Source organism: Bison bison, unplaced genomic scaffold (assembly GCF_000754665.1).
Source record: "Bison bison bison isolate TAMUID 2011002044 unplaced genomic scaffold, Bison_UMD1.0 scf7180017864522, whole genome shotgun sequence".
Taxonomy (NCBI): domain Eukaryota; kingdom Metazoa; phylum Chordata; class Mammalia; order Artiodactyla; family Bovidae; genus Bison; species Bison bison.
Genome location: NW_011495073.1, coordinates 1,946,225 through 1,963,113, shown reverse-complemented (window position 1 = coordinate 1,963,113; position 16,889 = coordinate 1,946,225). Strand labels below are relative to the sequence as shown.

The 16,889-nt window shown below is 35.9% G+C and overlaps 1 protein-coding gene across 1 annotated transcript in view; it reads left to right on the top strand.

The window, feature by feature from the left end:
* The window catches only part of ZPBP (zona pellucida binding protein), a 148,237-nt gene that overhangs the window by 1,851 nt on the left and 129,497 nt on the right, over window positions 1-16,889 (top strand). The window contains exons 2-3 of the mRNA XM_010831052.1: window positions 1,881-1,961; window positions 11,558-11,683. Coding sequence (XP_010829354.1) covers window positions 1,881-1,961; window positions 11,558-11,683 — 207 coding nt within the window. The remainder of the gene's footprint in view (window positions 1-1,880; window positions 1,962-11,557; window positions 11,684-16,889) is intronic.

The following is a 16,889-nucleotide window of genomic DNA, read 5'->3' as shown; positions in this document are numbered from 1 at the left end:
AGGAATGATGCTACAGCTGAAACTCCAGTACTTTGGCCACCTCATGTGAAGAGTTGACTCATTGGAAAAGACTCTGATGCTGGGAGGGATTGGGGGCAGGAGGGGAAGGGGACGACAGAAGGTGAGATGGCTGGATGGCATCACTGACTCGATGGACATGAGTCTGAGTGAACTCTGGGATGGACAGGGAGGCCTGGCATGCTGCGATTCATGGGGTCGCAAAGAGTCGGACACGACTGAGTGACTGAACTGAACTGAACTGAACTGATGGCATATTACATCCCAAGCACTTACTTATAACTGGAAATTTGCACCTTTCAACTACCACCTACCGAATGGGAGAAGATGTTTGCAAAGAATATAAATGATAAGGGATTAATATCTAGAATATACAAGCAACTTGTACAATGCAACATCAAAAAATGAAGAGAAAAGGGCAGAGGATCTAATAGACATTTTCCAAGGAAGACATACAGATAGCCAGTATGCCATGTGAAAAGATGTTCAACATCACTAATCATCAGGGAAATGCAAGTCAGAAACAGAATGAGACATCACATCACACTTGTCAGAATGGCTGTGATCAGAAAGGCAATAAATAAGTGTTTGAGAGGATGTGGAGAGGGGAATCCTGTGCATTCTTTGTAGAAATGTAAATTTGATATAGCCACCATGGAAAACAGTATGGAGGGTCCACAGAAAATTAAAAATAGAACTACCATATGACCCAACAGTATCCCTCCTGGGTGTTTATCTGAAGAAAACAAAAACACTAGTTAGAAAAGGTATATGAACCCCTGTGTTCATTGCAGCGTTACTTAATAGCCAAAATATCGGAACAACATAAGAGTCCATCAACAGATGAATGGATAATGAAGATATATGTACATACAGTAAACTCTTACTCAGCCATAAAAAAAAGATGAAATCTTGCCATTTGTGAGCAACATGGATTTTGACCTAGACAGAATTATGCTAAGTGAAATAAGTCTGACAGAGAAAGACTAACACTGCATGATTTCACTTCTGTGTGGAATCTAAAAAAAAAAAACCCAAGTGAACAGACATCAAAACATAAAAAGTTGCAGATGGAGAACAAAAGGTGTTTGCCAGATGGGAGGAAAGAAATAGGTGAGGGAGATTAAGTGGTATGAAATTCTAGTTGCAAAATAAATGAGTCACAGGTTTGAAATATACAGCATGAGGAGTATAGGCAATGGTATGTAATGTCTTTGTATGGTGATTTATCATAACTAGGCCTACCATGGTGATCATTTTTAAATCTATACAAACGCCAGATTACTATGTGTATAACAGGAACTAGTGTAGTGTTGTGGAGTAATTATATTTCAAAAACAAACTCATGGAAAAAGAGATCAGATTTGTGGTTACCAAAGGAAAGGGAGTGGGCAGAATTGGATGAAGGCAGCCAAAAGATACCAGTTCTTGATAAGTTGACACAAACATTGATACTACTCTTGAGCTTATAATGAAATAAGGAAAATTATATCTGCATGAAGAACTATGATACAGTGTAGAGTGAGTGTTGCAGATGATGTACTAAAGAGGTAAGAATGAGGAAGGCAAACAGAAGGTTTGAGGGAGGAAGGACTTATGATGTGCATCTCGAAGGGTGGGGATTTGGATTTTTAAAAATGAGAGTATTCTAAGTGGATGTAGAAAAAGTTGGAGCTGAGATAAATAGGGGAAGCGGTAGGTATGTTAATTTCATTGGCACTGGAACAGGTACCAGATGTCAGATGTTGACTTATGGCTTCCCTTAAACAAACATCAAATATTGTAAGACAGTGTACTATTTGAATGTTTTGAAATTTCTGGTGAACCAGACTGTTGATTATTTCTCTCTTTTTTTTTAATAGTTGGATATTTGGATCGATTACCAAGAAGTGCTCAGTTGCCCCAAGATTCAGTGAAAATAGTGGGATCACCAAATATTCCAGGTATTATTAGATTATCAGTAAGTGTAAGAAAGTAAGTGGCATTTGTTTTAAATTTTGTCAATCTTTTGCCAAAAACTAGTGTTCCCTATATTGTCTCCTATGGCCCTTTTCCTTCTGTGGAAATGGATTAAAGTTATTTCCACAGAGTTAGATTCATATAGTCCAATTTTGTTTGTTGTAACTGCTTAAAAGTACAAAAATAATTATTTCTAAAAGTTATCTAATTAAAGTGGCCTACAGTGTTTTTGCTTGTATAATAAACATAATATTAGGTATATGCAGTTCTTATGCTAAAATTTTTTAAAAATGAGATCTATATATCATAAAGATTTTGGATTAAAGAGATTTTGCAGTAGTAACATGAGGTATAGCATCTATAACTTTTTTGCATTTTTTAAATTGAGGTAAATCCACATGCTTTAAACTTCCTTATTTAAAGTATCCAATGAGTAGTTTTTAGTAAATTGACCAGATTGTGAAATCATCAGCACTATGTAATTTCACAACATTTTCATCACTGTAAAAAAAAAAAAACCCACTATTACCCATTAAATAGTCACACTCCAGCCCCTGGAAACCACTAATCTACTTTCTGTCTCCATGAATTTGCCCATTCTGGACATTGCATTTAAGTGCAATCACTCTGTGTGATGTGTCTGGCTTCTTTCACTTAGAATAGTGTTTTCAAGGTTCATTTATATTATATAATGTGTTAGTATTTCATTTATGGCTGAATAATATTCCATTGAATGGATATACTACAATTGTGTATCCATCAACTGATGGATATTTAGGAAGTTTCCACTTTTTGACTGTTTTGAAAAATGCTGTTATGAACATTTCTGGACAAGTTTCTACATGAACATATGTTTTCAATTCTCTTGGGTATGTACGCTGGAGTAAAGTTGCTGGGACATATGGTAACTCTGTGTTTAACATTTTGAAGAACTTCCAAACTATTTTTCAAACAGTCTGAACTATGGTACTTTGACACCAGAAATTTATGAGGATTCAAATTTCCCAGCATCCACATTAACATTGATTTTTGTCCAAATTTTAAAATTGTAGCCATCCTAGTGTGTATGAAGTGGAGTCTCATTGTGGTTTTTATTTGCATTTCCATATTTGAGTAATAATGTGGAACCACTCTTCATGTGATTATTGACCACTTGGATAGCTTCTTTACGGAAATGCCTTTTCAAGTCCTTTGCCAATTTTTTAATTTGGTTGTTTATTATGTTGTTGAGATGGAAGAGTGTTTTTTTAAAATATGTTCTGGATAGTAGAGCATTATCAAATATTTTCTTCTGTTCTGTGGATTGTGTTTTCACTTTTTAATAGTGCTTTTTAAAGTACACATTTTAAACTTTGATAAAATCTGATTTCTACTTTTTCTTTGGTACTAGTGCTTCTGGAGTCATGTATCAGAAATAATTGCTAAATCAACAGCCATAAAGTGTTATTCCTCCATTTCCTTAAAAGAATTTTACAGTTTTAGTGCTTATATTTCGGTCTTTGATCCATTTTTAATTGAATTTTGCATATGGTATGCAGCAGAAGTCAAATTTCTTTCTTTTGTGTGTGGATATTCATTTGTTCCAGCACCATTGGTTTTAAGAAACTTTTCCTTCTTTATTGAATGTCTTGGTGCCCTTGTTGAAGAACAGTTTGCCATAGATGTATGTTTTTTTGTGGACTCTGAATTTTTTTCCTTTGGTTTTACGTCTGTCTTTATGCCAGTACCACACATACTGTCTTAATTTCTGTTGCTTTATAGTAAGCTTTGAAATTATCAAGTGTGAGTACTGCAGGTTTTCTCTTTATCAAGATTGATTTGGTTCCTTCGGGTCCCTTGAAATTCTATGTTATTCTAGAATCAGCTTTATCAAGTTTTGGGGAAAAAACCCATTGGGATTTTAATAGGGATTTCATTGAAACTGTAGATCAATTTTGGGAGTATTATCACCTTAACACTATAGTTTTCCAGTTCATGAACATGGAATGTCTTTGTTCATGGAATTCTCCAGGCCAGAATACTGGAGTGGGTAGCCTTTCCCTTCTCCAGGGGTCTTGCCAACCCAGGGATCAAACCCAGGTCTCCTACATTGCAGGCGAATTCTTTACCAGCTGAGCCACAAGGGAAGCCCTTGGTATTCTTTAGTTTCTCTCAGTGATGTTTTACAATTTTCAGTGTATGTCTTGTGCTACTTTTGTTAAATTTATCCCTGAATATTTTATTCATTTTTTTGATGCTACTGTAAATAGGATGTTTTTCTCAATTTAGTGTTTTGATTGCTCAGTGCTGTTGTATAGAGTTGTATATAATTGAGATTTGCAAATTGATATGGTATCCTTCATCTTGCTGAATCATTTATTAGGTCTATTTTTAACAGGAGGCAGGGGGAGTTTTTTTTTAAATGTTATGCATATAATATCATGTGACCTGCAAATTGATGTAGTTTTATTTCTTCCTTTACAATCTGAATGCCTTTTTTCCCCTTGCCAGTTGTTTTAGGTAGAACTTCCAGTTCAGTATTGCTGTTAACAGATAACCTTTTGTTCCTGAACTTGGAGGGCTGGGAAAGGTTTTTTTTTTAAATATTAAGTACTGTGTTAGCAGTAAATTTTTGTAGATGTCCTTGATCAAATTAAGAAAGTTCTCTTCTGTTGCAAGAGAACTATTCTTAATGGCTCAGCTAGTAAAAACCCACCACTGGTTCAGGCCCTGTGTTGAGAAGATCCCCAGGAGAAGAAAATGGCAACCTTCTCCAGTATTCTTGCCTGGAAAATTCCATAGACAGAGGAGCCTGGCGGGCTACAGTCCATGGGGTCACAAAGAGTCAGACATTACTGAGTGCCCATGAATGCACTCAGTTTGCTTACTGTTTTTATTGTGAAGGGGTGTTGGATTCAGTCAGATGCTTTTATCCATATACTATGATAATTATGTGGTTTTCGTCCATTATAATGATATAATAAGGTATTGCATTGATTGATTTCTGTAGTTTGAACTAGCCTTGCATTTCTGGAATAAATCTGAGTTGATTAGGATGTATAACACTTTTTCCTGCTGCTGGGTTTGGTATTTTGAGGATTATTATGTACATATTTTTCAGGAAAAGTGGTCTGTAGCTTTCTTATCTTTGTCTGATTTTGGTTTTAGAGCAATAATTGCCTCATAAAATGAGTTGGGTTGTGTTTTGGGTGTGTTCCTTCCTCTTCTTTTTTTTGGAAGTTTGTGAAGTATTCATTCTACTTTACTTGTTTGGCAGTATTCAGAAGTGAATTCAACTGGTGCTGGAATTTTTCTTGAAGGAAGTTTTAGGTCTATTCAGACTTGCTGTTTCATTATGGTTTCTGTTGAAATATAAGCTGCTTTTGTTGAGGGTCACATGTATGTAGTGAGTTGCTTCTCTCTTGCTGCTTTCAAGATTCTTTATTTTTGGATTTTCACAGTTGATTATGATGTGTCTAAGGTGTGGATCTATTTAATTTATGCTAGTTTGAGTTTATTGAGCTTCTTTGATGTGTGGATTGTTTTTCATCAGTTTGGGAAAGTACTGTTATTTCTGTCCTTTTCTCTCCACTATTCCATGGGACTTTTATATATGTATGTGTATATATATGTGTGTGTATGTGTGTATACATATGTATATACACTAACATGTTTGATGGTTTCCCAAAGGTCTCTGAAAACTGTTTTTATCAGTTTATTGTTCTATCTCTCAGATTTCGTGTCTCTCACACTGATATATCTTAAAATTTGCTGACTTTTTTCTCCTGTCTGCTCAGATCTGCTGTTTATTCTTTATTGTCAATTTTTAGTTGCTATTGTATGTTTTAATCCAGAATTTCTCTTTTTAAGATAATTTCCATTCTGTTATTGATATTTTCTATTTGGAGAGACAACATTTTCATACCTTTTTAAAGCCATGATGTTCTTTGGTCATGTTTAAAATAATTGATTTAAAGTCTTTTTCCAGTAGCTCCAGACTTTGGCTTTCCTGAGAGACAGTTTCTGTTGGTTGCTTTTTTTTCCTGCCTATGACTATGTTTCCTTAGTTTATTACATGACTCATATTTTTAGTTGAAAACTGGATTTTTATAGGTAATATTATGTAGTACTCTGGAAATCCGATTCTTCTTCCTTACTTAGTATTTTTGTAGTTGCTATTTGTTGCACAGGCATACTCAGATATTGCAAGTTTGGTTACAGGTCATCACAATAAAGTGAGTATCACAATAAAGCAAAGCACATGAATTTTTTTGGTTTACCAGTGAACATAAAAGTTATATTTACACTATACTATAGTATGCTAAGTGTACGATAGCATTTGGTTAAAAAACCAGTATATGTACCTTAAATAATAAATACTTTATCCTTCTCCTGGGCATATATCTGGAGAAAATAGTAATTTGAAAAGATATGTGCACCTCAGTGTTCATGTATTTTTTGCTGTTAAATAGCAGCACTATTTACAATAGCCAGGACACGAAAGCAACTTAAATGTGTATCAAAAGAGAAATGGATTTAAAAAAATGTGGTACATATATACAATGGAATATTACTCAGCCATAAAAAATGCTGTTTGCAGCAACATGGATGGACCTACAGATTGTCATAGTAAAGTAAGTAAGTAAAGTAAGTCAGACACAGAAATACAAGTATCATCTGATATTGCTTATATGCGGAACCAAAAGAAGGGTACAGATGAACTTACGAAATAGAAGCAGAGTCACAGATGTAGAAAACAAACTTATGGTTACCAGAGGATAAGGGCGGGAGGTATAAATTGGGAGATTGGGATTGACATATAGGCATGACTATAAAAATTCCACAGACAGAGGTCCCTGGCAGGCTGCAGTCCATGGGGTTGCAACACTTTGGACATGGCTGAATGTGCACACACATACAGGTATAAAATAGATAACTGGTAAGAGCCTTTGCTGTGCTGTGCTCAGTCGCGTCTGACTCTTTGCAATCCTATGGACTATAGCCCACCAGGCTTCTCTGTCCCTGGGACTCTCTAGGGAAGAATGCTGGAGTGGGTTGCCATGCCCTCCTCCAGGAGATCTTCCCGACCCAGGGAATGAACCCAGGTCTCCTGCACTGCAGGCTGATTCTTTCCCGCTGAGCCACCAAAGTAAAGTGAAGTGGCTCAGACGTGCCCAACTCTTTGTGACCCCATGGACTGTAGCCTATCAGGCTCTTCCATCCATGGGATTTTCCAGGCAAGACTACTGGAGTGGGTTGCCATTTCCTTCTCCAGGGGATCTTCTCAACCCAGGGATTGAACCAGGGTCTCCCGCGTTGCAGGCAGACGCTTTACCATATGAGCCACCAGGGAAGCCAGAAGTGAAAGTCGCTCAGTCCTGTCTGACTCTTTGCGACCCCATGGACTATACAGTCCAGGGAATTCTCCAGGCCAGAATACTGCAGTGGGTAGCCTATCCCTTCTTCAGTGGATCTTCCCAACCCAGGGATCGAACTGGAGTCTCCTGAATTGCAGGCAGATTCTTTACCAACTGAGCCACCAGGGAAGCCCCAAATAAGAGCCTGCTTCTACTCAATACTCTGTAATGGCCTATATGAGAAAGGAATTTTGAAGAGTGGTTATATGTATAAATGATTCACTTTGCTTGTACACCTGTAACTAATACAACACTGTTAATCAATTATACTACAATAAAATCTTTTTAAAAAGAGAAGAAAATACTTTATTGCTAAAAATGCTAGCCATCATTTGAAACTCAGAGTTGCTATAAACCATTGAAGATAAAAAATGTAAAATCTGTTAGATACAGTAAAGCAGAGTATAATAGAATGAGGTATTCCTTTAGCATTTGTTGAGTGACTTATCTGAACTTGCTTTAAATTCTGTATTCTTTGCCATCTGTGGTCACTGAAGTCTCTGCTTCATTAGATGGTTCAACAGAGATTACACTGAACACCCAAACCAGTTAGTCTCCTAGTATTTTCTGAGAATCTTTGTGTGCCTATTGTGGCATACCTTAAACATTTAGCCAGACAGTCGACAGCTCTGTTGTATCCTTCACTTTCTGCTTTGCAGAGACTCAGTTTCAGCCAGAGGTGAGAACTTTAAGGCATCTGATTCTTACTGAGCACTCTCAGTCTTGCCCACGTGCCCTACTCTGTGCATGCTTGTGGCCTTCTTTTTTCCTAGGAATGTGATCAAACTTCTCAAAGCTCCCATAGACATGTCATACCCAGCTTTTCCTTGTAAGGTTTTGGTTAGAATGATGTTTACCTCAGATGTTCCCACTGCTTCAGGCATTTACAAAGTTAAGTAGCCTGTAGTTGTTTTTAAACAGATTCTTTGTGGGGAAAGCCTTTTTTACAGTGGGTGTGCTCTAAATTAGGTCAGGTATGAGCTAAATCAAATCCCTTATGATTATACAGTGGAAGTGAGAAATAGATTTAAGGGACTAGATCTGATAGAGTACCTGATGAACTATGGATAGAGGTTCCTGACATTGTACAGGAGACAGGGATCAAGACCATCTCCATGGAAAAGAAATGCAAAAAAGCAAAATGGCTGTCTGAGGAGGCCTTACAAATAGCTGTGAAAAGAAGGGAAGCAAAAAGCAAAGGAGAAAAGGAAAGATAAAGAATCTGAATGCAGAGTTCCAAAGAATGGCAAGGAGAGATAAGTAAGCCTTCCTCAGTGATCAATACAAAGAAATAGAGGAAAACAACAGAATGGGAAAGACTAGAGATCTCTTCAAGAAAATTAGAGATACCAAGGGAAGATTTCATGCAAAGATGGGCTCGATAAAGGACAGAAATGGTATGGACCTTAATGAAGCAGAAGATATTAAGAAGAGGTGGCAAGAATACACACAAGAACTGTACAAAAAGATCTTCATGACCCAGATAATCATGATGGTGTGATCACTGACCTAGAGCCAGCCATCCTGGAATGTGAAGTCAAGTGGGCCTTAGAAAGCATCACTACAAACAAAGCTAGTGGAGGTGATGGAATTCCAGTTGAGCTACTTCAAATCCTGAAAGATGATGCTGTGAAAATGCTGCACTCAATACGCCAGCAAATTTGGAAAACTCAGCAGTGGCCACAGGACTGGAAAAGGTCAGTTTTCATTCCAATCCCAAAGAAAGGCAATGCCAAAGAATGCTCAAATTCAGTTCAGTTTAGTCGCTCAGTCGTGTCCGACTCTTTGTGACCCCGTGAATTGCAGCACGCCAGGCCGCCCTGTCCATCACCAACTCCTGGAGTTCACTCAGACTCACGTCCATCGAGTCAGTGATGCCATCCAGCCATCTCGTCCTCTGTCGTCCCCTTCTCCTCCTGTCCCCAATCCCTCCCAGCATCATGGTCTTTTCCAATGAGTCAACTCTTTGCATGAGGTGGCCAAAGTACTGGAGTTTAAGCTTTAGCATCATTCCTTCCAAAGAAATCCCAGGGCTGATCTTTAGAATGGACTGGTTGGATCTCCTTGCAGTCCAAGGGACTCTCAAGAGTCTTCTCCAACACCACAGTTCAAAAGCATCAATTCTTCGGCGCTCAGCCTTCTTAACAATCCAACTCTCACATCCATACATGACCACACAATTCAGTTGGTTTTTTAAAATACATTTTTCCTGGGTTGCTGCAAGTCTTTGATTAATTTCTAGAGTTCTAAAAATGTTGATTCTAAAAGTATGTGCCACATTTTATTTTTCATATTACATTTATGAAGGGGGTGATTTTGGGGTTCCTTAATCTGCCATTTTCACTGATATTACAACTTTTATTGCAGCTTTTGTTTTAAATCTATAGTTTTTAAACCTGAGTTATAAAACAGTCATATGTAACTACCTTCCCTTTTTATTACTTTCTTTTATAGGATATGCTCACATGCATCCTTAAAATGAATTAATATTTCAGTTAAGAAAAACAATTGAGTCTCAGTATGGCGGGCTAAATTATGCTTCTCTGTAAAGTCATATGTTTAAGTCCTAATCCTCAGTTTCCTAGAAAATGAACTTATTTGGAGACAAAATTTTTATAGAAGTAATCAAGTTAAAATGAAGTCATCAGGGTAAGCCCAAATCCCACTCAAATAGTGTCCTTACAAAAGGGCCAGTAACTTGTGCTGAGGAGTGACACTTTAATACTAGAAGCATTTATTAAAAGTAGAAAAAAGAAGAAACATTTAAACTGAGGTAAGTAGAAAATAAGAGGAAAAATTAAGACCAGAGAAGAAGTGGAATGAAACTTAAAGCTGCCTTGTATCATGAAAGAATAACTCATGTATAAAAATATTATGAATAAATTAAGATATGGTGAAATTTAAATATCATAGCTTAATATTCTGAATAATTTTATATAATAATCTTGTAATAAATAACTATCAAAATATAAGATTCTAAAACAGACTTGATTAAAGTACTTAGTAAACTAATAATTAAATTTTCCTGATTGGTAATAAAAAGTTTGTTTTGCTGTTTCCTTCCTTGCCAAAAGTAAGTACCAGACTATACAGTTTCCAGGGACAAGAACACTTTACATATTCTTTCAGGGAACATTAATAGGAAAAATCTGCCTAATTCTTTTTATGTGTCTATTATAATCTTAGATGCCTAACTTAATAATGCTAAATAATAACAATAATGCTAAATACTAAATCACAAATTTTGTACAAATTGGAAAAGACAAAGGATAATGTAAGAAAATTATGCACATTACACTTACGAATATAGGTGTAAGTGTCCCAGGAAAACATACTACGAAGAATAGAGGAGAACTTTCTTAACCTAAGCAAGAGTAGCTATCTAAAAGTGGCATTCAATACACACGATGCTGTATGGTAAAAGTTTAGAGAGAGTCTCTGTACAAAGTCAAGGAGAATTTTAATTCTCATCAACAATTTTTATCTTACTGGATCACAGAAATCTTAGTATATGGTTGATCAGTGAAGTATTGCTATGAAATTACTGAGGAGTTGCTAGAAGCTTTTCTAAAATCTTCCTTATGAGTAAATTCAAAATAACTGAATCTTCACTGTGTTCCTTTTGTATCTCCTAGACAATACTATTTTTGCTTGTTTAATGAACAGTATTGTTTAAATTTTAAAGCAAATTGAGAAAATGCTTGGTAATTAAAATCAATCAAAGCACATATTTGTCAATTTTTTAATCACATTACAATTCTAAAATTCAGTATGTTGTGTTAGATCACTGTGGATAATGTACCATTCCTATGATCTAAACAAATTTATCATGTCAGTTTCTTTCAGGTTTGGTATCTTGGCAAAATAAGTTGTGATATAGAATTATCTTAATACTTTGTAATTAAAATAGTTTTCTGAAAGTGCAATAAGTATACATGAACTCTGAATAAAAAGGCCAATAATTTATGCTAAGATTAAGATATACCCATACACACAAATAAAATAAGTGTATATTTTTGAAAGCTAGTTACTGGAATGCAGTTAAATTTAATTCTTACCAAGCAATAGCAATAATCCAAAGAAAACTTCTGAACACAAGTTGCCCAGACTACAAAAATGTAAGCCATTATAGAACATGAATGAACATAAGATATTATTGGGACATTTTAATATTGTATTTTCAGTGAAAGTATATGTTATGCTCCATCAAAAGAGTCCACATGTGTTATGTGTAACCCAGCGGCTGCGGAATTCTGAACTGGTAGACCCATCATTCCAGTGGCATGGGCCTAAAGGAAAAATCATTTCAGGTAGGACTCTGTTTCAGTTGTCATAATTAAAAATGATATATATGAAATGAACTTAGAACAAAAACAATATTTTTAGCTCATATACATTTATCTAGTAGCACACTGATTTGTTCTTGGAGTTAGAATCTAAAAATGTAGATAGTGTGACCATTTTTCATAGATCTTAATTTGAGATAGAGACATAATGAATGATTAAACTGGGAATTCTCTAAGCATTCATATTTCAAAAAATGTTCCTTTTATTATGAACTTCATAAAATCATTTTGGTTACCTGTTATACTTTTGTTAACAAAGTATGTATGAAGAAACAAGTATGATTCTTGCTTTTGTTAAAAATACAAATGAGTACTTTGAGCTCTAGATTTAAAACTCTGGTCTTGTTTGCTTTATATAACCCCAAATAGGGATAACTTGAGACTTTATTAGTAGTTATGATTTTATATTTCTTATCTTATATTTCATTCTGACTAAAATCCTGACCAGACAATATGGATTATGTTTGAATTTAACTTAAATTAACTTGATTCTAAAATAGCTCAAAGTTTAAAGAGCTACTCCACTTTATAGGTTAGGTGATGTGTCTTCAAAGTGAATTATTCAGCTCTTAGCTAGTGACTACTTGGTGGATGCCATTGTGCTAATGAGCTTTGTGGGAGATGTGAAAAGCAGACTTAATCTCTGCCTGACTGTAGTACTAGAATATAGAAAGGAATCTGCGTAGGTAACAGAAATTCTGAGAAGTTGAGCAGTTGATACAAATCAGTGAAATGCGCCAAGTGTAAAGGCATCCAATACTGAAAATATAATCAGATTTTATTTTTATTGCTCTCTTAAAGCACATAATATAATGAAAAGATATACATTATGTATATTTTACATTTGATATTAAAACTCTGAGAGTTCAAAAAAGAGGCATTTAACTTACTGATTTGTAGTTTGTTACCCCTTTGACTTGGAAATTGAAATGTGAAAGTTGTTCTTCTGTAAGAAACCAGGAGAGGTCTTGCAGTTTGTATTGCAGTGTATAGAATGTACATGAATTTGTAATCCTTTAACTGGAAGTGATATTTTATTTTACTCACTTTCATAATGGAAAATAGATGTCAAAAATGTAGCTGTTTCCAGGTAAGGATAAAATCATATTAATGCAATGGTTTTATACTTATAAAAACTATTCCCAGAAAATTCTAGAATTCTGACAGCATGATTACAGTTTGTTTTTCAGTGCAGTGTCATATCACAGTTTGCTGTCAACTGGCTTTAAAGCTCAGCCCTATCACTCTTATTGTTGAAAGACCTAGGAAATGTCTGCTTTTCTTGAAGCCTGAAAAATAGAGCTTTTTGGACTGTAGGTTAAACTACACTGTACTTGTTATATTTTTGTGGATATTCCAAAGATAGTTCTCCTCCAGTTGACCCAAAGAAACTTGTAATGTAATTATGTACTTGAGCATTCCTTTGGAGAGAAATACCCAGACTGTTTAGATGGTTTGGAAGTGTAGGGACCAAGTCTTAGATTTGGTCAGTTCTCGTTCTCTTTCTCTCCCCTGCCCATTCCCACGCCTCCCCTGGTCTCTGTCTCTCTTCCAAAATTTTTGGTTTAGAAAAGTAATACATTTATTACAAGGAGACCTGTCTCTCTTACTTCAGTCCTAATACTATTTTGGTGTGTGGACTTACCCACTTTTCTAAATATTCACACGAACCTATGAAAGCACATGCACACATGTATGTTGAGCTCTACCCTGTAATTGCATCTTTATTATGTTTTTTAAAAATGAGATTGTAGATTATTTCTTACTCTGATATTTTTGTTATGAAGTATCTGATATATACAAATCTGGGTAAGATATATATATATATATGTGTGTGTGTGTGTGTACATAAATTATGAAGCATAATAAAACCAACATCTTACAATAGAAGCCAAGGTATACCATTCTCAAGACTGTTGAACCTTCTGATGTTTAAAAATCCCATTCTTCTGTCCCCAACCCCTGTCAGCTAAATTCTGTCCTAAACTTTTACAATATTATTCCTTAACTTTTTAAAATACATTTACTACATGTATGAATACACACACAAATACATACATATATCTATTGCATGTGTATTCATACATGTAGTGAATGTGTGCATACACACATATATGGATATATTCTGCAAATGTGTTTTTATTTTACTGTGTTTATTTTCACTTTTATAAAAATAATCAGCAGGTGTACTTTCATCATGTAGCAGATACTGTTCTGAGCAATTTACATATACTAGTCATTTAAATTTCATAGCTCTTTGCAGTAAGTACAGCCATTTTCGCCCTTTTATATGTGGAAAATGAAGGCACTGAGAGAGCAAGGTACTTTTCTGGAAGGCATGTGCCTTTGAAGTCTGGCTTTAGAGTGCACAGACAGTAATCTAAGGAAGGTAGGACTAGGATTTTCCCCTCTCACCATTTTGTGACTTTTTGTAGTTTGTATCTTTCAAGGAACTTTGTCCATCTTAGATTTTTTCAACTTGTTGAGTTAACGTGCATCGTCTATGACATTTTCTTGTTATCTTTTTATATATTCAGGATCTCTATGATATGCCCTTATTCACTCCAGACATTGATTGTGTCTGTTCTTCATTTTGGTCTTTCTGGCTGCAGGCTTAACAGTTTTATCAGTCACTTTAAGGGACCAGCTTTTGACTTAATTTTTCTTTGGTCCTTTTCTGTTTTCAGTTTCATTGATTTCTGATTATATCCTAAATTGGCTTATCTTTTTATTTTGATGGTTGTAGAATTCTGGACTGGCAGTTTTTTTCCAGCGTTCCAAAGATGGCATTCTGTATTCTTTTTGCTTTCATGGTTTCTTATGAGAAGGCTGCTATAGACTTGTTCTTGTCTCTCTGTAGACACTGTGCCATTTTTTTTTTTTTAGTAATTTCAATGTTTTCTCTTTTCCTTTCACTTCAGTGATTTAAACACTAAATGCATTTTTTTTTTGGTTGTTATTTGTATTATTCTGCTTTGTTTTCTATCAGCTTCTTGAATCTGTTTTTTTGTTTGTCATTGATTTTTAAATTCTCAGTCACTTTATTTTCCAGTGTTTCTTCTGCTCATTCCTGTTCCTCTGCTCTTTCTGAGGTTTCTATCACCCTTATGAACACTGTTTGAAATTGTTCTGTAACTCTTGGATTCATTCTTCTTGGACATATTTTTCTCTTTGTGATTCTGGCTAGGTAAATTTCTTTTGACCTAATTTCAAGTCATTGATTCTTTTCTTAGCCATGTCAGGCCTCTTTATGAGCCCATTGGAGGAAAACTTCATCTGTATTACTTTTTTTTTTTAATAGTTTTTGTTTGTTTTGGTTTTAGTTTCAACATTTCCATTTGATTACTTCATAGTGTTTCAATCTCTACTGAAATCTCCTATCTGATCTTGCATGCTTTCTATAAAATTTTCCATTAAATTATTTAATGTATCTTTCATAGTTATTTTAAGTAAACTGTCTGATACTTCTGACATCTGTGTCATAGCTTGGTGTTTTGGAAATGTGTCATTTCTTACTTATCTGTATGCTTCTTAATTTTTGTTAAAGTTTGACATTTTGAATAAGAGTAAACATTGAGATAAGTATTGTTATATTTGAGATGAACACTTTTAAAGATAGTATTAAACCTTACTATTAGAGGAGTTTTTATTAGTCAAGAATTGTCTGACTTTGATATTGGTTATTTCCATGGTTACTAAAAAATTTTTATGTCCAGTATCTCATCTTTGGCTTTGATTTCTCTTTTTTTGATTTCCTCAGAGAGAATCTCTTTTTTATTACTCTCTTAGTTTGATTTCAGTGTGTTGCTAGGTTCTTATTAGTGGTGGGCAGTTGGGAGAGAGGAGATCTCTAGTGTTCGGATTAAGCCTTAGACAGGTGTGGTATCCTTGATCTTGTGGGTATGGCCTTCAGAATTGCTTAATCTTATCTTCCATCCAGCTATAGTGTTGGCCTGGTACTTTTTGCTGACTCTGCCTCAAGGATGATTTTTTTTTCCTTCCTGTTTCCTTCCCTAGTGGCAACGTGTTTCCCCAGTGCTCTTGATAATGATTTTTGTTTCTTCTCCCATTGTAGGTTAAAACATTGCTCCTTACCTAGAGGCAGGGGAAATGGATGTGGGTAGTGTTTTGACAGGGCTGCTAGACCCCCTCCAGCCCGCACCCTGTGAGACTCTTGCTCAGGGTTTCCTTGATCTTCCTTTTGAACACCAGAGATTTTCATAAAGGTCAAAGCCTGTAGGAGGGTGAAACTTCCTCTATCCACCCCCATCTCTGATCCTCAGAGGTCTCACATGCACACACTGGTTCAGTCAGTTCAGTTCAGTCACTCAACCGTGTCTGACTCTTTGCGACCCCATGAATTGCAGCACGCCAGGCCTCCCTGTCTATCACCAACTCCCGGAGTTCACCTAGACTCATGTACATCGAGTCAGTGATGCCATCCAGCCATCTCATCCTCTGTCATCCCCTTCTCTTCTTGCCCTCAATCCCTCCCAGCATCATGGTCTTTTCCAATGAGTCAACTCTTTGCATGAGGTGGCCAAAGTATTGGAGCTACAGCTTTAGCATCAGTCCTTCCAATGAACACCCAGGACTGATCTCCTTTAGGATGGACTAGTTGGATCTCCTTGCAGTCCAAGGGACTCTCAAGAGTCTTCTCCAATACCACAGTTCAAGAGCATCAATTTCTTGGCACTCAGCTTTCTTCACAGTCCAACTCTCATATCCATACATGACCACTGGAAAAACCATAGCCTTGACTAGATGGACCTTTGTTGGCAAAGTAATGTCTATGCTTTTAAATATGGTGTCTAGGTTGGTCATAACTTTCCTTCCAAGGAGTAAGCGTCTTTTAATTTCATGCCTGCAATCACCATCTGCAGTGATTTTGGAGCCCCCAAAATAAAGTCTGACACTGTTTCCACTGTTTGCCTATCTATTTCCCATGAAGTGACGGGACCGGATGCCATGATCTTCATTTTCTGAATGTTGAGCTTTAAGCCAACTTTTTCACTCTCCTCTTTCACTTTTATCAAGAGGCTTTTTAGTTCCTCTTCACTTTCTGCCATTAGGGTGGTGTCATGTACATATCTGAGGTTATTGATATTTCTCCCAGCAATCTTGATTCCAGCTTGTGCTTCTTCCAGCCCAGCATTTCTCACGATGTACT